This window comes from Dermochelys coriacea, chromosome 23 (assembly GCF_009764565.3).
Source record: "Dermochelys coriacea isolate rDerCor1 chromosome 23, rDerCor1.pri.v4, whole genome shotgun sequence".
Taxonomy (NCBI): domain Eukaryota; kingdom Metazoa; phylum Chordata; order Testudines; family Dermochelyidae; genus Dermochelys; species Dermochelys coriacea.
Genome location: NC_050090.1, coordinates 13,282,934 through 13,309,447, shown reverse-complemented (window position 1 = coordinate 13,309,447; position 26,514 = coordinate 13,282,934). Strand labels below are relative to the sequence as shown.

Below are 26,514 nucleotides of genomic sequence, written 5' to 3'. Positions count from 1 at the left end.
TCCCAGGGAAGAGGTATCACGGAGTCCCTGGGCGATGCTCTGGAACTGCTCCCCAAGAAGCCAGTCAGGACTCTGGGGAAGTTTCCTTTCTGTGAGCAGCCTGTCTGCAGGACACACACCTCACACAGCTTCCACCTTCCTGGGTTCACCTTCCTGGGTTCAGCATTCAGCATCCTCTGCCCCTCCGTGCGCTTCCCACAGCGAGTCCGCCCAGGTTGGGTCCTGGGGAAGCCAGAGAGTCCTGCCCGCCGACTCCGCAGTCAGACACGACTCTCAGCCAGCCAGTAAAACAGAGGTTTATTACAAATCTCCCCACTGTATTTTCCACTGAATGCATCCGATGAAGTGAGCTGTAGCTCACGAAAGCTTATGCTCAAATATATTTGTTAGTCTCTAAGGAGCCACAAGTCCTCCTTTTCTTTTTTAGAGGTTTATTAGATGACAGGAACATGGTCTAAAACAGAGCTTGTAGGTGCAGAGAACAGGACCCCTCAGCTGGGTCCATTTTGGGGGGCAGTGAGCCAGACAACCACATCTGCACTTCACTCCATGTCCCCAGCCAGCCCCAAATTGACTCCCCCTTCAGCCCCTCCTCCTCTGGGCTTTGGCCCTTTCCCGGGCCAGGAGGCCACCTGATTTCTTTGTTCTCCAACCCTTCAGCTCTCATCTTGCAGGGGGGAAGGACCCAGGCCATCAGTTGCCAGGAGACAGAGTGTCGGCCATTTATGTACCCTGGCCCTTTGCTCTGCATCAATTACACTCCCTTATCCCACCACCTAGAGACTTAAGAAATGCATAGGGGAAACTGAGGCACCCCTACAGTATTCAGAGGAAACATTAAGAAGAGTCCCGCTTCGTCACAAGGGGCACAATCTAGGAGGAGATCTGGGGCAATAACCTCCTTTCCTGGGGCCCATGACGTCCCCCTACCAATAGGGGCAACCCCTGCTTCCCACCGTGATGAAGTGGAGGGTTTCTTGGTTTTTCCAATGGTTTGCATGCAGAGGGGGTGGGACTCAGTTTCCCTCCGATGAAGTGAGCTGTAGCTCACGAAAGCTTATGCTCTAATAAATTTGTTAGTCTCTAAGGTGCCACCGGTACTCCTTTTCTTTTTGCGAATACAGACTAACACGGCTGCTACTCTGAAATCTGTTTCCCTGGATGTTACTGGTTTCACAGGGTGGTGGGAGAGGGAGTTGGTTGGTACAGGGGACCGGCGACGGAACTTGGGACCCTGGCCAATGGCCTGGAGAATGGAGACCCCAGCGACTGGTGACCTGGTGACCGGGAGGCCCAGCTCAGGAGTCACAGCCGGGTGATGGCAGTGGGAGGACCCTGGTGACCGGACCAGCCGGTTCCAGCCAGAGAGGCCAGAGGACAGAAGCGGGGAGAGGGGCCCCAGGTGACCCTGTTCACCTGGAGAGAAGACAATGGACAGAGGTGCGGCTTGAGGCCGGTGAGATCAGATGCCCAGCTGGGAAGCAGGGGGGCTCGGGGCTGGAGAGAGGGAGCAGGCAGAGCCCACCTGGATGCAGGGGAGACTGGGATGTGCTGTGTGGAGGGAGGCCAGGCCTGAGGCCCGGAGAGTTTCCTGTGCTGGGTTCAGACGCTCAATAAACCCTCCTGGGTTACGCTGGCTGAGAGTCGCTCCGGGCTAGAGATCAGGGGGTCATGATTCCCTCTGGGAGTGGAGGCCCCAGGGCTCCAGAGCGAGGGGACTCCCTGCGGGGGCCCACGGCAGAGACAGTCGTGCTAAGGCTCGGAGAGGTGCGGCTCCAGGAGGTGGAGGGGCTTAACCCCCGAGAGAGAGTGAAGCCCTGAGAAGGGCTGTCGCACTGAAGGGGGTCCCCCCAGGGGCCGCACGGGGCCAAGAGTGGGCACGACCTGGGAGTCCGTGAGAACATGGTAGCAGAGGATGGTTGGCGGATGCACCCTGTAGACGGCTGGCTGCGAGCGCAGGCGCTTTGCAGGGAGTGGCTGCCAGCGATAAAATGAGGGAATTGAAAGGAACCAGCATGGAAATGGCCTAGAACCAGCTCCATAAGAGGGACCTGGCACGTCTCTGCAGGGAGAGAGGGCTGACCATTGGGATGCTCACTAAGAAGCAGCTGATTGCTCAGCTTGTAGAGAATGACCAGTCCGAGGAACAGGCTCCAGCCCCCATGGGGGCTCCTGGGGTGCCCAGAGAGCCGGGGAGCATCCCTGAAAAAAGCTAATGCGGTTTTGGGATGCATCAGGAGAGGCATTTCCAGTAGGGATAAGGAGGTTTTAGTACCATTATACAAGGCACTGGTGAGACCTCACCTAGAATACTGTGTGCAGTTCTGGTCTCCCATGTTTAAAAAGGATGAATTCAAACTGGAGCAGGTACAGAGAAGGGCTACTAGGATGATCCGAGGAATGGAAAACTTGTCTTATGAAAAGAGACTTAAGGAGCTTGGCTTGTTTAGCCTAACTAAAAGAAGATTGAGGGGAGATATGATTGCTCTCTATAAATATATCAGAGGGATAAATACAGGAGAGGGAGAGGAATTATTTCAGCTCAGCACCAATGTGGACACAAGAACAAATGGGTATAAACTGGCCACCAGGAAGTTTAGACTTGAAATTAGACGAAGGTTTCTAACCATCAGAGGAGTGAAGTTTTGGAATAGCCTTCCAAGGGAAGCAGTGGGGGCAAAAGATCTATCTGGTTTTAAGATTCTACTCGATAAGTTTATGGAGGAGATGGTATGATGGGATAATGGGATTTTGGTAAGTAATTGATCTTTGAATATTCAGGGTAAATGGGACTAATCCCCTGAGATGGGATATTAGATGGATGGGATCTGAGTTACCCAGGAAAGAATTTTCTGTAGTATCTGGCTGGTGAATCTTGCCCATATGCTCAGGGTTTAGCTGATCGCCATATTTGGGGTCGGGAAGGAATTTTCCTCCAGGGCAGATTGGAGAGGCCTGGGGTTTTTTCGCCTTCCTCTGTAGCATGGGGCATGGGTGACTTGAGGGAGGCTTCTCTGCTCCTTGAAGTCTTTAAACCATGATTTGAGGACTTCAATAGCTCAGACATAGGTGAAGTTTTTCGTAGGAGTGGGTGGGTGAGATTCTGTGGCCTGCGCTGTGCAGGAGGTCGGACTAGATGATCAGAATGGTCCCTTCTGACCTTAGTATCTATGAATCTATGAGTAGGGGTGGGGGCAGTCCGTGTTGCAGCTGAGAGTCTATCAGACCCGACTCCCCAGTCAGTGCACTCGGACCCCTGGCAAGTTTCTCCCTGGAGGAGCTGCGGAGACTGGAGCTGGAGCTGAACACGAAGGAGCTGGAGCTGGAAGAGGGGAGGCTGGTGGACCGTGTGGAACAGCGGAAGCAGGAGTTGGAGCTGGAGGAGCAGAGGCTGGTGGACCGTGTGGAACAGCGGAAGCAGGAGTTGGAGTTGGAGGAGCTGGCGGACCAAGAGGGCCTGCCGGGGGCGTAAGTGCGGAAGGGCTCCGAGATGCCAGTTTTGGGGGGAATCTAGACACCAAACTGCTGCCCCAGTTTAAGGAAGGGGTGGAGAGTGCAATCACCTGCCTACCGAGGTGCTAATGGGTAATGACTTGGAGAACTGGCCAGATGGCACTCAGAGCGCCCTGGTCCTTACCTGGAGCCAGAGCCAGCGAGGGACATGGGACCTCCCGAAGTGGGGGACTGAAGCGTCAAGGGTAGTGGCTCGACAGAGCTGGGCTGGAGCCTTCGTCCCAAGGTGGGGAAACTGAGGCACCACCAATCAGGGCTGTATCCTCAAGCCCAGCAGCTGAACTCCAGATGGAGCTGCGGGAGGATCCCTCCTTGGAGAGACTGAGGGCCCTTGTTGGCCACAGCGGTGCAGGATCCCAGGGGGAGGACCGCTGGGAGAAATTCCTGTGGGAGAAGGGATTCCTGTACCGGGAGTGGGCTGGTGCAGAGCAAACTGAACCTCGGAAAGCCAGGAGGCAGTTGGTGGTTCCCCAGAGGTACCGCCGCAGACTGTTGTACTTGGACCACGATATCCCCCTTTCGGGGCATCATGGCATCCGGCACATGGCAAAGGCTGCTGCAGAACTTTTACTGTCCCGGGGTCTTTGACGATGTCCAACGGTATTGCAGGTTTTGGGACTCCTGCCAGAGGGTGGGGAAGGCCTGGGGTAAGTAACTGGAAGGCCGGCAAAGCCCCCCCTATCCCACAGCAGCGGCGGCTCCAGAAGGGGTCCCAGCCAGCAGTGGCCCTCCAGAGGGAGAGAGCTCCAGCCGGCAGGGCAGCCCAAGCAGACTGACCTCTCCCTTTTGTGGTGGGGGGTCACCCGCTCCTGCCCTGAAGGGCTGAAAACAGCCCAGGAGAGTCTGTGGCTGGGAGCAAGCAGTTCCCAGGCTGAGTGGGGAAGCAGGCTCAGCTGTGGCCATGCCCCAGTCAGGCCTCAGCTGGCCCTTATAAGAGGGCAGTGGGCCAGGAGCAGATAGTCTCCTCTAGCTGTGGAGCTGGAGCTGCCAATGCTGGCTGCAAGCCTAGTGTAAGGCCAGATAGGTACTGAGTTGCAGGGGGCAGCCCGAAGGTAGGTGGAGGGCAGCAGGTCCAAACCCCCCTTGCCTGTGATGATTGGCTTATACATTGCAGGCTGCCCCAGTGTGCAGGGGCTCAATGGTGACTGGCGGTAGCTAAAGACTGAGGGGAAGTGGGGATAGTGGGTGGGGGTTCTCTGGGGAGGGGAGACCCAGAGACTGTGGGGGTACTGCCAGGGGGCAGCACCCTGGGTAAAAGGGGCACTGGAATCTGGGAGGGACACAGGGCTGGTGGCAAGCAGGACACTGGCCTGCAGAGGGTGCTCTGGAGGCTGGAATGCTAATTCCCTGGACGACCAGCAGGAGGCGCTGCAGGGGTGAGTTGCTGCACCGTGACAAGCAGGCAGAGATTGGAGCAGTGCTGCATTCATACCGGCAGCTGTTCTCCAACCGGCCTGGGCTCACTAACGTGCCTGTCCACCAGGTGGAGACAGGAGCCAACCCTCCCATCTGTTGTTCCCCATTCAGGGTCGCTGGGAAAACAGCCCAGGACCAGGAGAGAGAGGATGGAGACATGCAGGCTTTAGGGGTGATCCACCCAGCCCCTGGGCCTTGCCCGTGGTGCTGGTCCCCAAGAAAGACGGGTCGATCCAGTTCTGGGTGGACTATTGGAAGTTCAGTGCCATCACCGTGTCTGATGCCTACCCCATGCCTTGGCCTGATGAGATCCTAGACAAGTTGGGGGGCACCTGGTACCTCACTACCATGGATCTTACCAAAGGCTACTGGCAGGTGCCTCTGGACCCAGAGGCCAGGGCGAAGTCTGTCTTCACCATCCTAATAGGGCTCTTCAAGTTCCTGGTCCTGCCTTTTGGCCTCAAGGGGTGCACCTGCCACCTTCCAGCGCCTGGTAGATCAGTTGCTCAGGGGGATGGAGGACTTTGCTCTAGCGTATATTGATGGTATCTGTGTCTTTAGCCAGAGCTGGGAGGACCATGTGTCTCCCTGGTGTAGAGGGGACTGGGTTGCCTCCAAGATGCAGGACTGACCATAAAAGCTGGAAAGTGCAAGGTGGCGATGGCAGAGGTGTCATACCTGGGCCACAAGGTGGGGAGCAGCCACCTGAAGCCAGAGCTGGCCAAAGTGGAGGCAATCAAGGACAGGCCCACTCCCCAGACTAAGAAGCAGGTCCAGGCTTTCACTGGGATGGTGCGGTATTACCGGAGGTTTGTGCCCCACTTTAGCTCCCTGGCAGCTCCCCTCACAGAGCTTTGTAGGAAGGGAAAGCTGGACAAGGTGGTCTGGACCGAGCAGTGCCAGAGGGTGCTCTGTGCACTGAAGGGACACTTATCCAAAACCTGGATTTTAACAAACCCTTCCTGGTGTTCACCGATGCCTCAGACTCAGGGCTGGGTGCGGTGCTTATGCAAACTGATACTAAGGGGGAGAGACACCCCATTGTGTACCTGAGCAAGAAGCTGCTGCCCCAGGAGCAGCACTGTGAGGCCATAGAGAAGGAATGCCTGGCCATGGTGTGGGCCCTTAAAAAGCTGCAGCTGGATCTTTTTGGGCGGTGCTTCACTGTGTACACTGACCATTCGCCCCTGATGTGGTTACATCAGATGAAAGGGGCTAATGCCAAGCTTCTGAGATGGAACCTGCTCCTCCAGGATTATGACATGGAAGTGGCCCATGTGAAAGGGAGTGCCAATGTTATGGCCGATGCTTTATCATGGGGTGGGGGCCCTGAACTTCCCCAGGTCATTGTCTAAGTGACCCTGCTCAGTTCAGACTCAAAGGGGGAAGAGATGTGACGAAGTGGGGGGGTTTTCTTGGTTATTCCTTGGTTTTTCCAATGGTTTCCATGCAGAGGGGGTGGGACTCAGTTTCCCGGGGTGTTACTGGTTTCACGAGGTGATGGGAGAGGGAGTTGGTTGGTACAGGGGACCGGCGAGGGAACTTGGGACCCCGGCCAATGGCCTGGAGAATGGAGACCCCAGCGACTGGTGACCGGGAGGCCCAGCTCGGGAGTCACAGCCGGGTCCAGCCAGTGGGAGGACAATGGGATGTGAAGAGAGGACTCTGGTGACCGGACCAGCTGGTTCCAGCCAGAGGGGCCAGAGGACTGGAGAGGGGGGCCCAGGCGACCCTGTTTACCTGGAGAGAAGACAATGGACAGAGTGGGGACTTGGGGCCAGTGAGATCAGATGCCCAGCTGGGAAGCAGGGGGGCTCAGGGCTGGAGAGAGGGGGCAGGCAGAGCCCACCTGGATGCAAGGGAGACTGGGATGTGCTGTGCAGAGGAAAGCCAGGCCTGAGGCCCAGAGAGTTTCCTGTGCTGGGTTCAGATGCTCAATAAACCCTCCTGTGTTATGCTGGCTGAGTTGCTCCGGGCTAGAGATCAGGGGGGCATTATTCCCTCTGGGAATGGGGGCCCCAAGGGTCCAGAGCGAGGGAACTCCCTGAGGGGTCCCATGGCGAGAGACAGGTGTGCTAAGGCTCAGAGGTGCGGTTCCAGGAGGTGGAGGGGCTTAACCCCTGAGAGAGAGTGGACCCCCGAGAAGGGCTGTCGCACTGAAGGGGGTTATCCCCAGGGACCGTATGGGGCTGAGAGTGGGCATGACCTGGGAGTCCATGACACACCCCATAATTCTTTATGGAAATATGCTTATGAATGTATATATGACATAACTGGAATATGTTTTATACTACATATGCCATGTAACATCTCTCTGCAAAGGTTATGATATACTGAATATATTCATCCTATTTGTATGCATGTGTCACTTTAGTTTTCGAAGTTATGAATATTGGCTGTGTACTTGTTTGAGTTTAAGTAGCCTTAGTAAGGCATTTGGTCAACTTCTTATGTGCAAATTAAATGTCCGATCAAGAAACACTTAACTGACAATGGATCTTGGAAGATTCCAATGTGCATAAGAAGTCTTCCTGAAGACATTCAAGATAGCATGTGGGCAATGGCTGCTGCCTGTAAAACTGAGTCATGCATGGACATGACTTGCCCATGTGACTCCAAAACTCCATCTTGCAGCTGGATTCTGCATAGGAAGGGATCTCCACCCACAAGAGAGTCTATTTAAGCCCCTGGGAGACCCCTCCATTTTGTCTTCAGCTGGCTGAAGAGTTAGCCTCTCCACCCCCAAAGGATGCCTGGAAGAAACTGGAACAAAGGACAGTAACTGAGGGGTGTGAGCGATTGCTGAACCCAGACTAGAAGGAGCCTAGTCTGTAAAAGAAGCTAATTGGAACATCTCTGAGGGTGAGATTTCATCTGTAATCACTTTCTTACTGTATTAGGTTTAGACTTGCATGTTTTATTCTAGTTTGTTTGGTGATTCACTTTCTTCTGTCTATTATTACTTGGAACCACTTAAATCCGGGGATGGGATGGGGAAGGGACATGGGGGGCCTTTCACCTATAGGGGGCTGGCTCTAATCTGTGTCCTTTTTCTCTAAGCACCAGATCCCACCCGCCAACCAGAGCCAGGGAGAGAACCCAGGAGTCCTGGCTCCCAGCCCCTCCCCCCAAATCACTAGACCCCATTCCCCTCCCAGAACTGTGGTATATAACAGGTAGCTGCATCAGGTTTATAAAAAAGAATTCCTCAGGTATGCAGGAGTGAAATCAGGAAGACCAAATAACGCTCGGTGTTGCAGCTAGCAAGAGATGTTAAGAGTAACAAGAAGGGTTTCTTCAGGTATGTTAGCAACAAGAAGAAAGTCAAGGAAAGTGTGAGCCCCTTACTGAATGAGGGAGGCAGCCTAGTGACAGAGGAGGTGGAAAAAGCTAATGTACTCAATGCTTTTTTTTTTACCTCTGTCTTTACGAACAAGATCAGTCCCCAGACTGCTGCATTGGGCAGCACAGCACGGGGAGGAGATGATCAGCCGTCTGTGGAGAAAGAAGTGGTTCGGGACTATTTAGAAAAGCTGGACGAGTACAAGTCCATGGGGCCGGATGTGCTGCATCTGAGGGTGCTAAAGGAGTTGGTGGATGTGATTGCAGAGCCATTGGCCATTCTCTTTGAAAACTCATGGTGATCAGGGGAGGTCCTGGACAACTGGAAAAAGGCTAATGTAGTGCCCATCTTTAAAAAAGGGAAGAAGGAGGATCCGGAGAACTACAATCCAGTCAGCCTCACCCCAGTCCCTCACCTCACCCCATGAAAAATCATGGAGCAGGTCCTCAAGGAATCAATCCTGAACCACTTAGAGGAGAGGAAAGTGATCAGGAACAGTCAGCATGGATTCACCAAGGGCAAGTCATGCCTGACTAATGTAACTGCCTTCTATGACAAGATAACTGGCTCTGTGGATGAGGGGAAAGCAGTGGATGTGTTGCTCCTTGACTTTAGCAAAGCTTTTGACAGGGTTTCCCACAGTATTCTTGCCGGCAAGTTAAAGTATGGGCTGGATGAATGGACTATAAGGTGGATAGAAAACTGGCTAGATTGCCGGGCTCAACGGGTAGTGATCAAAGGCTCCATGTCTAGTTGGCAGCCGGTATCAAGCGGAGTGCCCCAAGGGTTGGTCCTGGGGCTGGTTTTGTTCAATATCTTCATTAATGATCTGGAGGATGGTGTGGATTACACCTTCAGCAAGTTTGCAGATGACACTAAACTGGGAGGAGAGGTAGATACGCTGAAGGGTAGGGATAGGATACAGAGGGACTTAGACAAATTAGAGGATTGGGCCAAAAGAAATCTGAAGCTCAACAAGGACAAGTGCAGAGTCCTGCACTTAGGACGGAAGAATCCCTTGCACCTCTACAGACCAGGGATCGAATGGCTAGGCAGCAGTTCTGCAGAAAAGGACCTAGGGGTTACAGTGGACGAGAAGCTGGATATGAGTCAGTGTGCCCTTGTTGCCAAGAAGGCCAATGGCATTTTGGGATGTATAAGTAGGGACATTGCCAGCAGATCGAGGGATGTGATCGTTCCCCTCTATTTGACATTGGTGAGGCATCATCTGGAGTATTGTGTCCAGTTTTGGGCCCCACACTACAAGAAGGATGTGAAAAAACTGGAAAACGTCCAGCGGAGGGCAACAACAATGATTAGGGGACTGGAACACATGACTTATGAGGAGAGGCTGAGGGAACTGGGATTGTTTAGTCTGAGGAAGAGAATAATGAGGGGGGATTTGATAGCTGCTTTCAACTACCTGAAAGGGGATTCCAAAGAGGATGGATCTAGACTGTTCTCAGTGGTAGCAGATGACAGAACAAGGAGTAATGGTCTCAAGTTGCCGTGGGGGAGGTTTAGGTTGGATATTAGGAAAAACTTTTTCACTAGGAGGGTGGTGAAGCATTGGAATGTGTTACCTAGGGAGGTGGTGGAATCTCCTTCCTTGGAAGTTTTTAAGGCCAGGCTTGACAAAGCCCTGGCTGGGATGATTTAGTTGGGGATTGGTCCTGCGTTGAGCAGGGGGTTGGACTAGATGACCTCCTGAGGTTCCTTCCAACCCTGATATTCTAGGATTCAGAGTTTCACTGGCAGTACCAGAAACAGGACACAAGTGCCAGCTCTGGGCAGACTTCCCCTTTCACGCATTTATCAGCTGTTCCTTTAACAACTCAGGATCTACATTTATTCCTTCCTCCCCCACTCACAGGGACTGGAAACCACAACCCCTCCCAGCCACCCATCCCATCTCTGTGCCACATCACTGGGCTAAGAATATATTCTGCGGCGACATGATCTGAGAAGGAGGTTGGCCAGGCCCCTCCACCCTCATGCTCCAGGGTGGGTCAGGAAGGAATCTCTGCCCTGCTTCATGGGAGAGGGCCACTCCGTGGGGGGCACTGTGTGTGTATGGGGGAAGCCTTCTTCTGTTCTGAGATGCTGCTCCAGGGAGGCTAGATGGGCCTGTTAGAAAAGGTCAGGGCAACATGGGCATCTCTTAATGCCTCCTGAGATTGCCCCACTCCCAGCTGGTTCACAGACTGGGCAGCTCCCATGTGGGGTTGGGAGATCATGGTGGGGCGGGGCCAGGCAGCTGCAGGAGGGGATGTGGTTTGCTGGGCATTGCAGGGAGCTGGCTTTGCTCTGACCGCAGTAGATTTGGGCTGGAGGTTGCAGAGAAACCATCTGATGGGAAGAAAGGGGTTGAGCACTTCACAGGCTTCCTGGGCCTGCAGCCCCCGGCGCAGTTCCTCATTCCGCTCGCACTCGGGCCTCAGGCTGGGTGGAGCTGGGCTCTGGGGCATTGGTGGCAGTGCTGAGGGCCGCCCCCACTGTCCCATCATGGTGTCTGCTTTCACTGTCCTCCTCGGTGAGTATTGGCCACAGCCAGGGCATGTGCCCATGGGGGGCAGATCTGAGACCAGGATCCAGTTGCTCTGGGATCTGGTCTCTAATAAGCTGTCTCCTCTCCAGGCTGCTGGCTGGCTGGGCGGAGCGGGGTGTTGGGACGTGAGTATCTGTGGGGAATGGGGAAGCTGGGGGAATTTCCATGTTAAGGACGAGGGTTGTGGGTGGGGGTGAAAAGCACCAGTCCCCCAAAGGGATGATCCTGTCAGACATGTGTTCTCCAGAGGTGGGGACTGAGACCTCGCCCTACTCATCACAGGGAGGGGAACCTGTTGGAACAACTGGGGGATTTTGTTAACATGTTTTCTTGGGGTGCCTGTCCTGGGAGCAGCTTCCTCCAATGACCCATATTTAGACCAGGAACCCCATGTCGCGGAGTGTGGGGGAGTCAGGGCCCTGCACCCCCCACTTCCTGTGATTCACTGTGACTCTCAGCCAGACAGTAAAACAGAAGGCTTATTACACGACAGGAACACGGTCTAAAACATAGCTTGTAGGTACACAAAACAGGACCCCTCAGTAGGGTCCTTCTTCGGGGGTGGGGAAGAAACTGAAACTCCCTCCAGCTGCCTCCCACAGCCACACACCCCGACCCCTCCTCCAGCCTTGGTCCAGTTTCCCAGGCAGAAGGTGTCACCTGGCCCCAATCCCTTCCTGGGCTCAGGTTACGAGCTGGCCGTCAAGTATCATCCCCCAATGAAGTCACACCCTGATATCCCACCATCATCTAGTATCAATACAGACAGTCAACTAGTAAAACTCCCACGCAACATTAATATTCTCTACTCCCTACTCCATCACACCTCACAGGGTAGATCCCAATTCACCGCCTGACTGCGATGGGAGCAGGGCTGGGTTCTGATCTCAGCCCCCCGGGCTCAATCGGGAGTTACCACTGACTTCAGCGGGGGGAAAGCTGAATTGACCCTGGAGAACTAAAGGAATTGGAGACTGGAAATCTCCTTTTTCCCCTCCTGTGTCTCTCCCCGGCTGTGAGTCCCGGGGCCAGGCCTGCACCGCAGGGACAGGCGGGGCTGGGGTGAAACGCTAGAGCGACAGATGGGTGAGGGTTGCACCAGACGGACGCGGTTTGTGTCACCCCCACTTACTGCCTGTTTGTTTGTGAATCCAGAGGGGTCCCTCCCCAAACCCTCCATCTCCATCAGCCCTGGTGGGGTGATCCCCATGGGGGGAAACGTCACCATCCAGTGTTGGCATCAACACCTGGGCATGAGGTTCCTCCTCTACAAGGATGGAGACAGGAACCATCTGACGTACACGGACCCTGCTGGTTATATGGCTGAATTTCCCATCACCAGCGCCAGATGGGAACACGGGGGCAGCTACACCTGTTCTTATAGCTACAGAAGAGGACCAGCTACCTACTCGGAGCCCAGTGACCCTGTGCAGATCATTGTAGCAGGTGAGGGGCCCAGCCCGGCACCTCAGCTCCCAGCCCCACACCCAGCCAGGACCCCAGGGGGTCTCAGCAAGCCCTGGTGCCCAGCAGATGGGATGTCCAGCCCAACCAGTGAAGGTTGAGGGGAGGGAGGATATCTCGGCCCTGCATCCCAAGGGAGACCCTGACCCTGTCTCTGCCCCGTCACTGATGCTCCCTGCTGGGGACGGGATCTGTCTCACACCCCATCCCCCTCCTACTGCAGATTTCGGCTCCCCCGAACCCTCCATCTCCCTGAGCCCAAGCGGGGGGGGGGGGTCGCCCTGCGGGGAGCCGTGATCCTCCGGTGTTGGGGTCAGCGCCGGGGTCTGGAGTTTGTTCTGTACAAGGCAGGGGCCCGGAACGCAGCAGCGCAGAGCGGGGACTCGGCTGGGGTCAACTTTCTCATCCCCAAAGTGAGTCAGGCAGACGGAGGCAGCTACCCCTGCTATTATCCCCCCGACTCGGATCCCAACACCCGGTCAGAGCCCAGCAACCCTGTGGAGTTGGTGGTAGCAGGTGAGGGGCCTGGCTCTGCGGCTCCGCTTCGAGCCTTAGGCTCAGCCGGACCCTTGGCCCAGCAGAGGGGACACCCGCTGGGAAGGAGGGACCGAGTCACTGGGGGGTTCCCCAGTGACAGGGGAGAAGCAGCTGCTGGAGATTTGGGGCTGAGGAAAGGGGATCCCTAGCCCCAGGGGAGCTGCAGAGCAGGGGAGACCTTTCCCAGGCAACACATCAGTTATGGGGTGATGGGTGGAGCTGAAGGTTATAAACCTCAGTGGATAGTAGAGACTTGTACAGTCCCCTACAAGTCAGGGATGGTGCTGTGCACAGAACACAGGAGTCCTGGCCCCCAGCCATCCCCTCCCCTGCTTTAACCAGGCTATGATCAGGGCCCCTTTGTGCCAGGTGCTGCATAAACAGAGTGAAGAGACAGTCCCTGCCTGGGGAGTGCACTAAGGAAAGTGAATCTGTCTGTGCCTCAGTTTCCCCACGTAGAATGGAGATAATGACACCTCCCTGCCTCCCAGGGGTCTGACTCCCTTCCAGTGTGGGGCTCAGTCCCTGTGATGCCGGGCGCCAGAGACTAGCCCGTGAGTCGCTCTAGTGCTCGGTGCGGGGGGTGGGGGGGGAGAGTGCAGACACAGTGAACGAGGCAGGGGTCACACACGGCATATGAGGACCCCAAAAACTTGGCTGCCGCGGCCCCGTGTCTGTGGGCCTGGGAGCTCAGCTTGCAGGGCCGGGATTCTGGGTCGGGGGGACTCTAGGATCTGGGAGAGAATCTCTGCCAGGGGGCCCCTGGATCAGCCTGTGCTGGAGCCAGCTGGGGAATCATAGAAGATTAGGGTTGGAAGAGGCCTCAGGAGGTTCTAGTCCAACCCCCTGCTCAAAGCAGGACCAACCCCAATTAAATCATCCCAGCCAGGACATTGTCAAGCCAGGCCTTAGAAATCTCTAAGGATGGAGATTCCTCCCTAGGGAACCCATCCCAGTGCTTCACCACCCTCCTAGTGAAATAGTTTTTCCTAATATCCAACCTAGACCTCCCCCACTGCAACCTGAGACCATTGCTCCTTGTTCTGTCATCTGCCCGCACTGAGAACTGCTCAACTCCATCCTCTTTGGAGCCCCCCTTCAGGGAGTTGAAGGCTGCTACCAAATCCCCCCTCACTCTTCCCTTCTACAGCTGGAGGCCGGGGCTGGGTGGGTGCCCAGGTCTGGCTCTCACAGCCTGTCTTCTGTGCGCAGATCCCAGCTTACCCAGACCCTCCATCTCTCTGAGCCCCACTGGGGTCACCGCCCCAGGGGCAGACGTCACCATCCAGTGTCAGGGTCCGCGCTGGGACGTGAGGTTCTTCCTGCACAAGGCTGGAGACCTGAACCTGCCGCGACACATGAACCCTGCTGGGGACGGGGCCAAGTTCCACATCCCCACCGTGGGCCAGCAGCATGGAGGGAGCTACAGCTGCAGCTACCGGCCCCGATCCGAGCCCTTCGTCTCCTCGCAGCCCAGCGACCCCGTACAGCTGGTGGTAGCAGGTGAGGGACCTGGCTCTACGTCCCCACTCCCAGCTGGACCCTCAGGAGGTCTGCACCCTGATGGGATGCTCAGAGCCAGGCTCTGCCCAGAGCCCTAGGACTCCCGTGGACAGGAAGCGGGGACAGTGTCATCGGGGGGTTCCCCAGGCAGGGGGGAGCAGCAGTTCCTGGAGGTTCAGGGCTGAGGGAGGGGGGATCCCTGCCCCCAGGGGGAGCTGCAGAGCAGGGGCCTTTCCCAGGGGATGCTCCCCCAGCTGCCCCCACACTGGGGACGCACAGAGGAGTCTGGGCCCAGGGGCTGCCCAGCCGGCACCGTCCCCAGCCACAAACCCCCCTCCCCGGGACTGACAGTAACGATCGATCGATGCTGAGTCACGGGCGGAGGTGGATCAAGGTTTCCTGGGGTCCTGGTCCAGAGCAAGGGGGATCCATCCCCAAACCTTCCACCTGCGTCCCTCTGTCCCACCTCCTTGGCCTGCGGCCCCGCCCACAACCCCACCCCTTTCTACCCCTCCCCTGGACCCCGCCCCTATTCCACCCACGGTCCCGTCCCATTCCATCCCCCCATTGCAGCCCCGCAACCCATTTGCTACTTTCTGCCCCCCCTCCCCCCAACTGTGGGCCCAAGACTGGAGAAGCTCTGTCCCCCCACCCCGGCCCAGGGGCGCAGTGGGGAGTGAGAGTCCCCCAGCCCCGAGGCAGTGGCGGGTAGCGAGAGCTCCTCCTGTCCCTGGGCCGCAGCGGAGGTCCCAGTGCTAAGGCTTCTCCTGCCACCACCACCCCGTGCTTCTGAGGGGACCAGGTTCGGGCTGTGGGGGGCTTCTCCCGTCCTGCTCGCCCGGCGGCCAGGGCTCTGGGGCCCCCCACTTGGCCGCAGCCACTGGGCACAGGCCCCGTAGGCCCAGTGGCTGCGCCAGCACTGGTTGCAGAGGGTACGGGGCGATCTCTGAGTCGTCCCTCCCTGACGGACGCTGGTTCTATTCCCGCAGCGGGAACCCACCTGACCCAGCCTGAAGTGGCGCCGGCTCCCACCAGCTCGGGCAGCGCGGACCCAGGTACCAGGGCCGGGGGGGAATCTATTGAGTCACAGATTGTGGGGCAGGTTCTCCCAGTGGTTGCCCGGGGAAGGGATGGAGGTTGTTCACGGGGGCAGTGACTCCCCCCACCGCCAACAGATTTGGGAGGGGAGTGAAGCCTCCTGCTCATACACGAACCTGCCACTAATGGGGCAGCCGGAGGCTTCCTCTGGGGGCAGCTGGGCCCATCAGTGGCCACGGAGGGGGGTTGCCCTGGAGCTCCCTGCGAAGCAGCCAGGAGCAGCCAGCATGGGAGGTGGGATACCGGGCTAGATGGGCCTGTTGGCCTGAGTCAGTGTGGCCATGAGGAAGGGGGTGAAATGCCTTAGAAATGACGGCCAGGCTGGATCAGACGGGGCCCGCTAGCGCCGTGCTGGGGCAGTGGGGCCAGCCCTGACTGATGAGGAGAGCGCCCCCTGCTGAGCTTCTTGCCCCCTGCAGCCCAGCGCCCCCTAGCACTACAAATCCTCCAAATCTTGCTTGCTCTGACCCCACTTGATGCCCTGGGGCCCCCCCGATATCCTCCCCATAGAATTTTCAGGTCCCTCTGCCCTGCGGTGTCCCAGCCCCTTGGGTGCCACCTGGGGTGGGAGGGGCTGAGGGTGGGAACAGACCAGCCGCTCCTGGCACTCACGGCCGGCTGCTGTTTCCCACGCGGATCCGAATCGCCGGCAGCTCCAGGTCTGACCAGCCCCATCATCGCCGGGGCGAGCGCAGCAGCCGCCGGCCTCCTCCTCCTCCTCCTCCTCCTCCTCCTCCTCGTGGCCTTCGTCTGCTTCAGAAAAACCCGAGCCAGTAAGTGCCCTGCCCAGCAAAGGAAGGGTTAACCCTGCCGCTAAGCAGGGCGGGATGGGGTCACGGCTTGGATGGGGGACGGTGCTGGGAAAGCCAAGGAGCAGGGGTCGTGGATCAGCAAGGGGCGCTGAGTGAGTAATCCCTGTACACACACAACTGTCCCACCCCAGAGGGGCTGCATCTTAGTGCCGGCTGAGGGGTCCCCCTATAACCAGTCCTCATGCCCCACCCCAGAGGTGGCTGCATCTCAGCACCAGGTGAGGGGTCCCTGTATAACGAGCCACTAGCACCGTGCCTCTCAGGTACCTGGGGAGCTGACCTATGGATCAATTTCGTTATAACAAATCACTAACGAGGGAGGATTGGGGATAGGAAAAGCCCCCCCGTCCCGAGTTAATCTGCCCCTCCTGCTGGCGCATACTATGGTGTTGTGCTGCCCCCTGCTAGTCCGTCCCACCCCAGCAGGGATCCAGGCTCAGCCCCAGAAGCAGAGGGGACACCTCCCTGGTACCCCCCATCCCTGCTGCCCTGTGGGAGGTGAGTGGCCGATGCTGGGACTGGGTGATCGGTTTATGGGGGATTCCGGTTTGTGTCCCTCTGCAGGAAAAGGAGCCGCACCGAGACCGAGCAGGTAGGAACCCCGGCCCCTCCCGCTCCTGATCAACCTGCCGGGGTCACAGGACTCCTGGGTTCTCTCCCTGGCTCTGCGGGGGAATGGGATTGGGAACCAGGACCCCTCAGAGATGACCTGGGCCTACTGATAGTGGAGGGGCACAATCCCAGAACAGCTGGACTCACACCACGCCGCCCTCCCTCCCGAAAGCAGTGACCCTCCTTGCAGCTCCCAGTTGTTCCTCCGCTCCTGCCACTGCCTCTCCCTGTCCAGAGAAGCTCCCCAGCTCAGCTGCTCTGCAGGGAGGGGACCCGGCTGCACCATGTCACAGAGCCATCTGGGGGTGTGTGTCATGTGACCCTGCTTGCCCTCCCCATGTGTCGCCCCCCCCAGGGTTCAGTGTAAGGCAGGATGAGGGGGCTCTCTGGGTGTGTTGGGGAATTTCCCTGCGGGTGGGGGGATATGACATTTACAGGTAGTTTTTCTATCTTTTAGCACCATCCCCTTGGGGGTGTTGAAAGCTCTGGCTCAGCAAGACCCCATCTGTGAGTAACACACTGAAGGGGGTACCAGGGTGGGGCAGGACCCCTTGGGAGGGGTGGGGTTTGTGGGGGCTCCACCAATACAGGGCAGGGCCTGATTTACAGCTGCTGCTGGGTGGGACTAAGGAGAGGGTCCCGGAGATAGCTGTTGTCAGCTAAGCTTCTTGCTTCTCTCCCCACCAACGCCCTGGGGGGGGGGGGGGGTCACCCTCCCCTCCCCCTCTAGTTCAGGGATTGCCTCTGTGTGCCCCGCATTCTACCCCACCAGGCCTGGGGCTTTGTGTGTACCCCGTTCACTTCTCCATTGGACCTTCCCAGCCAGTGACCTGTGGGAATCCCCATCCACTCCTGGCTCCCAGCCCCCTGCTCTAACCGCTAGACCCCACTCCCCTCCCAGAGCTGCAGTGAGAACCCAGGCATCCTGACTCCCAGCCACCTTGTCCCGCCATAACCCCCTAGACTGCTGCCGTCTCTGTTCCTCAGTTTTCCTCTCTGTAGCATGGGGCTAATGACCATGGCCCATGCTGTGGGGCAGGGGAGGGGTGGCTGTGCTGGTCTCTGAGCCCCCTGGCTGGACATAGGGGGTCGGAGCTGGGTGTGGGGTTTTGTTCTGGGCCAGCCGGGGGTGCAGCTCAGCATGTCTCTGTTCTGCAGACTCCCCCATTGACGAAGGGAAAGAGAGACAGACCCTGGTAAGTGTCCCCTGTTCCCCCATGGGGCCTGACCCCAACTGTGACCCACATGGGCCCCACTCACCTTATCTGGCACACCCAGTATTTTGGGGTGGGGGTCGGGTTGCTGGGAGGGGCTCATGGGATCGCAGCTGGGATTGCAAGTGTGTGTGTGTGTGTGTGTGTGTGTGTGTGTGTGTCTGTCACCCCCCTGTTAGAGGGGACAAGCCCTGCTCTGTGAATGTGTGTGTGTGGGGGGTTGGTGCACACACGCACACTCCTGTGACTCTCTCCCCTCCCAGCCTCAGGAGCCCGACCCTGGCACTGATGGTCTCACCTACGCCGAGCTGGACATCCAGGCGCTGCACGCCAAACGGAGGGGCCCGGACCCTGCCCCTGAGCCCACCCAGCCCAGCGTGTATGCTGTGATCAACGTGAGCCGGGGGGCCCTGCAATGAGAGTCCCCTGCAGCCATGGGGTGCTGGCCCCCAGGGGGCAACAGACTCACTGACTTTAAGGCCAGAAGGATCCATCGAGATCATCTGGTCTGACCAACTGCACATTGCAGGCCACAGAGCCTCCCCCGCCCACTCCTGTAGCAGACCCCAGCCTCCGGCTGAGTCACTGACATCCTCAAATCATGGGCTACAGACTTCAAGTTACAGAGAATCCACCACTGACACTAGTTGAAACTTGACAGTGCCCCGCGCCCAGGCCACAGACGAAGGTGAACTCCCCCACCCCCCGGTCACTGCCAATCTGACCCGGGGGGGGGGGAATTCGTTCCTGACCCCAGATACGTGACCTGAGCATGTGGGCAAGACCCTCCAGCCAGACACCTGGGAACGGATTCTCTGTAGTCACTCAGAGCCCTCCCCAGCGAGTGTCCCGTCTCCGGCCATTGGAGAGATTTGCTGCTAGCAGTCGTGGATCGGCTCCATTCCATTGTGGGATGTCTCCTCCTCCCGTCCCCTCCAGAAACATCTCAAGCTCAGACTTGAAGCCAGTGAGGTCCCTTGGGAGGCTGCTCCAGAACTTCTCTCCTCTGACAGTTGGGCCTTGTCTACACTACAGAGTGTTGTCCACAAAAGGTGCCATGATAACATCGCTATTGCATGTTCCCACTGCACTTCCTCTGCCGGCAGAGCGTGTCCACCTTTGGTGCTCCACCGTTGACAGCGAGAGCAGTGCATTGTGGGTAGCTGTCCCACCGTGCTACTCGGCACCTTTGGCAGCTAGGACTTGTGGGCAGGCGGGCGCATCGCAGCGCGTCATGGGGGTGGGCTCAACATCCCATGGGGCCTTATTTTCTGTCCCAGCATCCCACGCTGTTCCGACTGCGTTTCACGGCATTTTCCAGCGGCCCCTGTTCCCGGTGCGCCCACCATCCCTGTGCGAAAGGATGGATCCCGCCCGGCTCTCCACTGCTGTGAACGCAGCGTGGCTGGTCAGGCAGTATGTCACGAGCTCCCAGTCTGGACAGGTATCAGAGCTGCCTGAGAGGCTGGGTGCCATGGGAAGAAACACCAGCTTCCTTCTGACATCGCGGGGCAGCTGCACATGGCGGAGTGTTGCTTTGGGGCTCGGGAAACGAGCGCTGAGTGGTGAGATCACATTGTTATGCAGGTCTGGGACAGGAGATGTGGGGGGGGTACGCGGGTCACATGTCCCCCCCGATTTGTGCTAGGGTGCGAGTTGGCCGGTGGGTGGGAAAGGCACCAGTAGCGGGTGCTCCCACTGAGACCCACTAGGTGTGGCCCAGAGCTGGGAAGAGAGACCGGGCTGACAGCGCAGCTCTGTGCCGGAGGGGGCATGGGGAAGCCAGCTGAGTCCCATCCCTTCCTCACCCCGCAGCCCCATGGTCCCCGTGAGAATAACTCCTTTTCATGGGTGACAGGTCTGGTGAACTAAGTATTAAACCAGCAGGGAAATGTATGTACTTGCTCGAGTGCGGGTCTGGACTAGCATGCCTGGTGCATAGAAGGGAGCTCAGGGAGTCGGGGCAAAAGGGGGGAGGCAGTGGGGGCTTGGGCGATATGGGGGCTGGTGGGCTCGGGGAGGCAGCAGGGGCCAAGATACCAAAATACAAGTTCGTCTAGGGGGCCATTTCCCCTCCGGTCGACCCTGACAGGGCCAGTCTTAAGTGTGGGTGAGGTGGGTGACCGACCACCCCCTCCTATCTGCAGTTACCAGTCGCCCGGTCTGGGATGACGAGTCGCGGCTACAGAATGTTCGGATGTGGGAAGCTTCCTTCCTGGACTTGTGTGCGGAGCTCACCCCAGCCCTGCGGCGCAAGGACACCCAAATGAGAATAGCCTCTCGTGGAGAAGTGCCCGGCGACTGCTGTGTGGATGCTGGTGACTCAAGACTGCTACTGGTCAGTTGGAATCAGCTGGGAGAGGGAAAGTCGACCGGGGGTGTCCCGTTAACACAAGTGCACAGAGCCATTAATTGCATCTCGCTACGAAGGACCGTGACTCTCGGCAATGAGCGTGAAACAACAGATAGGCTTTGCGACAATGGGATTCTCTAACTGCGGCATGGCATGGCAATAGATGGAACACATGTTCCAATTTTGGCCCCGGACGATCTTACTCCCATCGACTCATGAAGCCTTAGATGGGAACCCTGAACAGCAGCAAGGAGCACTTCAAGAATGGGCTGAGCAGGTGCAGAATGACCGTGGAATGTGTCTTTGGCAGATTAAAAGCGCGCTGGTGATGCTTTTATGGCAGATTAGACCTAAGTGAGGAAAACATCGCCATGGTCATAGCAGCCTGATGCATTCTCCATAATCTATGTGAGACTAATGGTGAAAAGTTTGCCCAGGGGTGGAGCGCTGAGGCAGATCACCTGGCTGCTGATTTTGAGCAGCCTGATACCTGGGCTATTGTAGGGAGACATAAGGGGGGGTAATTCAAGTTAGGGAGGCTTTGAGGGAATATTTTGATAATGAGCACCAGTAATGTGTGTTTCTCTGCAGCAATCTGCCATGATTCATTAATTTGAGTTTTCTGATTTTGCCTAACATTTGCGATGCATCCTGAGCGGGATTTACAGAAAGCAAATGATTCAACTGCATGTCCCAGCAGTAATCACCACGTGTAGGACACAAATAAAGTTTGGTTCTCTTTCAGAGAGTTCGTTTTTATTAAACACCAATTAACACACAAAAAAGGTTTGGTGGGAAATGTGGCAGTAGTGCAGGGCAGTGGAGGCTGTCATAGCTCTGTGTAAGTCCACTATCATTTTGGAAGCTGTCCGAAGGGGTGGAGTGAATAGGATACCAAGATGTTCCGTAAAGTTTGAAGGAATGTGTGGAAGAAGTTTGGGGAGGGCATGGAAAATAGTTCTGTAACAGCTGCAGAGGGGGGCAAGCACACATCTGTTCTAACTGCAGTGTGATGAGAGACTTCAGCATTTCTGTTTGCTCCTCCATGACTTTTATCATCTGCTCATGGGCCTTCTGAAAGCTCTCCTCACTCTCCTTTCTGTCCCACCTTTCCACTTCTCTCCACTCCCTGTGTTCTCTTTTTTCTGCCTCCTGAGGATTGAAGCACCTCACAGAACATGTCCTCCTTACTCCATCTAGGTCGCTTCCTTATCTGGCGGAGGCCTCTGCTGGTGTGTAGGGGGTTCCCCTGAAGGCCACATCTGCAGAAGCAAAAGAAGCAATACACAGAAGCATGATTGTTAGTTCACACACAGCATTGAATCATTACAGTAAAATGTGCCTCTTGTAACATACCAATCGCTTTCTCACAGACCCTTAGCAAAGCACACATCTCAGGGAATACACTAAAAAATGTGAGTTGAGCCTGGGTGGGTGGTGGGCATTCAAACTGGGGCAGAGTGTAGGTGATGTTTCAAGGGGAACAATGCTGGTGAGTAGGGACAAGATTGTAAATTCTACCACCATTTTCCACAGGCAGGGGTCACTGAAGCCAATATCTCACTCCTGAGGGTAAGCAAGGATGCAAGGATGCATCTCCTACATGCATGCGGCTTCAGACCCGCTCCTATGCTGCTCCCCTGTGTGCCGCTTTGGTTCCTGCACAAGTGATTGCCGAGTGGCGCGGGAAAGTTTCCTAAAATGGGGGAAGGAGCAAAGCAGCTCTGCCCAGGAACCTTTGGCAGAGGGTTGATGAGTACTTCCAGGAAAGTTTCCTCGAGATCTCTCTGGAGGATTCCTATGAAATCTCGGTGTGCATCAACACACTGTTCCACTGCTTAGCTGCACAGGGGAATGTGGAGCACATGCAAACACAGCTAGTCTAGCGCATTTCTATCCCTTCACCCACTTCTACAGTATACAGTGCAAAGGACACATGTACGTCACATAACAGAGCAGCATCAGCTCAAAAAGATCACTTCCCAGGGGTCTCCTCTCGTGCATCTTGCTCACCGGAGATGTGCTGCTGGGATTGGCTAGACCCCTCCGGAGTGGAGAAGAGTTCCTGACTGATCAGATGACCCTGCTGTAGGCCCCACATCATCCTCCAACTTCACCTCCTTGTCCACGACTTTGTTAGGTCCACTGTCCGCTGCCTCCACCCCAAAGGGCTCCTGGCAGTGGAGTGGGGTCACTGCCGAGGATGGAGTCCAGCTCCTTATAGAAGCGGCAGGTCTTGAGAGCAGCCCCGGAGCGATGGTTTGCCTCCCTTGTCTTCTGATATTCCTGCCTCAGCTCCTTTATCTTCGCTCTGCACCCACCATGTCCCAAGTGTGGCCCTTGTCACACAAGCCAGGAGAAATTGGCCCGGAGGTGTCGGAGTTCCTTCAGCTGGAGCGGAGCTGGGACCGGATGGCCTCTTCTCCCCATGCACTCAGCAGATCTAACAGCTCCCCATCGCTCCAAGCCGGGGAGGCTTTTGCCACATGGAGCCACCAGGGTCAGCGGGGAAGATGCGATGTGAGCTCTCCGCTGAGCAAACAGGAAGTGGAATTTCAAAAATTCCCAGGCCTTTAAAGGGGAGGGACAGATGGTTGTTTACCTAGCTGCCGGGCAGCGGAGTTTGAATTGCTGACCAGAGCGGTCAGGATGGGCATTATGGGCCACCTCCTGGAGGCCACTTACAGTGACACAACCAAGCATGGTGTGGTCACTGACACTTTGTCGCTAAAACTTTGCCACAAAAAGCTCTACGCCTCTCCTCAAAGGGGTTTTACTTTGTCAGCTAAACAGGGGAATTTTCCCAGCGGAAGTGGCACTGTAGTGCGTGCACCTCCCCTGTTTTGTCGACAAAAGCTGCCTTTTGCCGACAAAACTGTGTAATGTAGTCGAGGCCTTAGAAACCTTCATCTAATTTCAAGCCTAAACTTGCTGATGGCCAGTTTATACCCATTTGTTCTTGTGTCCACACTGGTGCTTAATGTAGATAACTCCTCTCCCTCCCTGGGCTTTATCCCTCTGATGTATTTATAGAGAGCAGAGCAATCATATCTCCCCTCAGCCTTCTTTGGGTTCGACTAAATGAGCTAAGCTCTTTGAGTCTCCTCTCGTAAGGTGGGTTTTCTATTCCTCAGATCATCCTAGTAGCTCTTCTCTGCACCTGCTCCAGCTTGAATTGATCTTTCTTGAACATGGGAGACCCGAACTGCACACAGTGTTCCAGATGAGGTCTCACCAGTGCCCTGTATAACGATACGAACGCTTCCCTGTCTCTAGGGGAACTACCTTGCCTGATGCATCTTGGGACTGCATTAGTCTTTTTCACCGTCACATCACACTGGCATCTCATAGCCATCCTGTGATCAACCCATACACCCAGGTCTTTCTCCTCCTCTTTTGCTTCCAATTGATACATCCCCAGCTTATAGCAAAAATTCTTGTCGTTAGTGGATGATCCTGCACTTTGCATTGCTAAATTTCATCCCATGTCTATTGCTCCAGTTTTCCAGGTCATGTATGATAGTCCGGTCCTCCTCCCTATTGGCAATACCTCCCACCTTTGTATCCGCTGCAAATTTTATGACAACACGCCCAATTTTTGTGCCAAGGTCAGGAATAAAAATGTGAAACAAGCTTGGTCCCAAGCTAAGTTCCCTGTAAGCCGTGCAGCGGTGTGGTCGCACAGCAGCCTATTTAGAATCGCGCGGGCGCTCGGGGAACCCGCCCGGCCACGACCTGCTGCTACTGGGGGCGGAGCCACCCGAACATAGCCCTGGCCGGATTGCCGCTCCCAGGGTGCCCCTCCCCCGGCCCCAACTCAGCCACAGACCTGCTGTGGCTCGGGGAGGAGCGCCTATCCCATGGCCCCAGCCCTGGAGCTGCCACAGCAGGGAGAGGCGCTTTTCTCCCCAGCCCATGTGCTGCTGCCAGGAGAGAGAGCTGGGGGGAGTCCCTGGAGTCCCCTCCTGCACCTGAAACCCCTCATCCCCAGCCCCACCCTGGAGCACGCACCCGCAACCAGCGCCCTCACCCCGTACACCCAACCCTCTGCCCCAACCCTGAGCCCCTCATCTCTGTCCCCACCCCGCAGCCCTCACCCCCCTCACACCCCAACCCTCTGCCCCAGCCATCAGCCCCTCATCCCAGGCCCAATCCCCAGACGGAGCCCACACCCTCCAGCACCCCAACCCTCTGTCCCAGCCCTGAGCCCCCTCGCACACTCCAAATTCCTCGGCCCTCCAAGGGACCAAAAAACAAAAGAAAGCCGATACAGAACCATTCTGTGTTCAACAAAGTACTAAAAAACCAAAGGGAAAGTTTTAAAACAGCTTTGACAAGGGAAGGAAATGGTTTCTGTGCTTGTTTCATTTAAATGAAGATGGTTAAAAGCATCATTTTTCTTTGGCATAGTCAAGTTTTGAAGCTGTGTGAGGTCAATGGTTAGTTGTAAACCTTTGAAAGAACCATAATGTTTTATTCAGAGTTAGGAATGTTTCAATTACGAACAACCTCCCTTCCCAAGGTGTTTGTAACTCTGAGGCTCTCCTATATTTTACATCCTGTTATCTCCAAATTTGTAATAAACACAGAACCACAAACCAGCCCCCCACAAGGCACCCCAAAGCTCCCCAGTCCTCATGTGTAACACCTAAGTGAGATGGGATTACTCTGGAACGGGAACAGGGAGGGAGGGCCCTGCTCTAACCCGTGAACCCCACTCCCCTCCCAGAACTGGGATACATTACTGGGTAAGTGCTGGGCAGGATGTAATGGTGCCCCAGGGGCCACCCTCCATTTGTTAAACTTTTCAATACTTTATTTTTTTATTGCATTTGTAGCCCATTTCACGACTTTGATGCACGATTTGCATTCATGATTTAGCCGTCATATAAGACAATACATTTGCACACTAGGATCTGTAAATCTGTATTTATTCATGCCACAGATAAGAAAAATACCCCCCCAAAATTCATTTCTTCTACGCTATAGAAACATTTTAATTTTAAGAATAACTGAAATGTATGAATGTCAAGGACTTGACCTGTGCCCCAATCCATACTAAACAGTGTTACAGCAGGTGACAGCCTGAGAATGTTACCCCTCGTCCTTTAGTTCGAAAAGTCGCTTTTCTCACCTTCGCCTGCGCCAACTGAAGTACAGCATCTGAGAGGGAGCCAAAGACTGGCCAATGGCATTTTCAAGCGATAAAATAGCCAGCGACGTCCGTCTCTCATTGGCCATCGGCGATCACAGATCTGTTTTAATGAGCCCGTGCTTCGAAAAGCTCCGCTCACCGCACACGACTGTGAGCAGCAGTGTGAGCAGAACCCTCAGAGCCGCCCACATATTAGGAAACGTGACCTGCAGCTCTGCATCACGCCTGTGTTGGAGAACTTGGAGTGGAGGGCGCGTCCCGGGTGGCCAAACGGGACGGATGTTGTCCAATTTGACAGAGAGATCATTACCGCTGATGTCCGAACAGTCCCCATGCGTCAGCGCCCGGTGAAGATCTGTGCAATGGCTCAGCAGTGTTTTCCTGTCCGCTGGCCGCTTACTAAAGTTGTATGAACCCCCCAGGTCTTTTCGTGGTGCTTCATTGGTCCGAACCTTTCTTCGATAGACGCTTGAGCAGGGACCACGAGTGATAGAAAACCTCCCTTGGGAATGTTTCTTCTGAAACATTTTACTCCAAACATTCGATTTTCCCTTTTGTTGCTAACAACAAAACCAGGACCCCGAGCCTGGTGCCCCCCAAGCCCAGCATCCCAGGTGGTCACCTGCCCCTAAATCCAGCCCTGGTGCGGAGCCTCAGGTTTACGTAGTTTCACTGGCTCTAGCAGAGACAGCAAGCGAGAGCCGGCTCTGGGCAGACTTCCCCTTTTGCAGCTTTATCCACGGTTCCTTTAACAACTCAGGATGTAAATGTATCCCTCCCTCCCCTGTCACAGGGGCCGGAAACCACAACCCCTCCCCACGCCTCTGTCCCTGTCCCACGCCACTGGGCTAAGAACAGTATCTGCAGCGACTGTCCCTTAGAAGGACATTGGCCAGGCCCCTCCACCCTCATGGTCCAGGGCAGGCGCTACGCCCAGCTGGGTCAG

At 56.1% G+C, this 26,514-nt stretch overlaps 5 protein-coding genes and 1 long non-coding RNA gene across 20 annotated transcripts in view; 4 read left to right on the top strand and 2 right to left on the bottom strand.

The window, feature by feature from the left end:
- The window catches only part of LOC119846912 (immunoglobulin superfamily member 1-like), a 615,137-nt gene extending 596,642 nt beyond the window's left edge, over positions 1-18,495 (top strand). The window contains exons 3-7 of the mRNA XM_043501223.1: positions 16,076-16,195; positions 16,799-16,826; positions 17,304-17,353; positions 18,005-18,042; positions 18,324-18,495. Coding sequence (XP_043357158.1) covers positions 16,076-16,195; positions 16,799-16,826; positions 17,304-17,353; positions 18,005-18,042; positions 18,324-18,479 — 392 coding nt within the window. The 3' untranslated portion in view covers positions 18,480-18,495. The remainder of the gene's footprint in view (positions 1-16,075; positions 16,196-16,798; positions 16,827-17,303; positions 17,354-18,004; positions 18,043-18,323) is intronic.
- The window catches only part of LOC119846859 (immunoglobulin superfamily member 1-like), a 597,460-nt gene that overhangs the window by 479,201 nt on the left and 91,745 nt on the right, over positions 1-26,514 (bottom strand). The window lies entirely within an intron of this gene.
- LOC119847133 (immunoglobulin superfamily member 1-like) overlaps positions 1-26,514 on the top strand; it is a 660,993-nt gene that overhangs the window by 613,561 nt on the left and 20,918 nt on the right. The window contains 1 exon segment of the mRNA XM_043501169.1: positions 14,034-14,324. Within this exon segment, the coding sequence (XP_043357104.1) occupies positions 14,034-14,324 (291 nt within the window).
- LOC119847459 (leukocyte immunoglobulin-like receptor subfamily A member 6) overlaps positions 1-26,514 on the top strand; it is a 652,437-nt gene that overhangs the window by 605,005 nt on the left and 20,918 nt on the right. The gene's annotated exons all lie outside the window — the stretch shown is intronic.
- Positions 18,532-21,157, top strand: LOC119846910. The gene is made up of 2 exons (XM_038381145.2): positions 18,532-19,625; positions 20,208-21,157. The coding sequence occupies exons 1-2, from the start codon at positions 18,833-18,835 to the stop codon at positions 20,552-20,554; spliced, it is 1,140 nt and encodes a 379-aa protein (XP_038237073.1). The 5' UTR covers positions 18,532-18,832; the 3' UTR covers positions 20,555-21,157.
- On the bottom strand, positions 21,184-26,430 carry LOC122457248. The gene is made up of 2 exons (XR_006276721.1): positions 25,548-26,430; positions 21,184-21,675 (listed from the first exon to the last, which is right to left on the bottom strand). It is a non-coding gene; the product is annotated as an uncharacterized LOC122457248 (long non-coding RNA).

Bases quoted from the DNA above. Each gene is read 5' to 3' on its own strand.
- LOC119846910 (XM_038381145.2), top strand. From the start codon at position 18,833: ATGTGGGCAAGACCCTCCAGCCAGACACCTGGGAACGGATTCTCTGTA. The intron at 19,626-20,207 runs GTGAGATCACAT...TCCTATCTGCAG, and splicing joins CGGGAAACGAGCGCTGAGTG to TTACCAGTCGCCCGGTCTGG.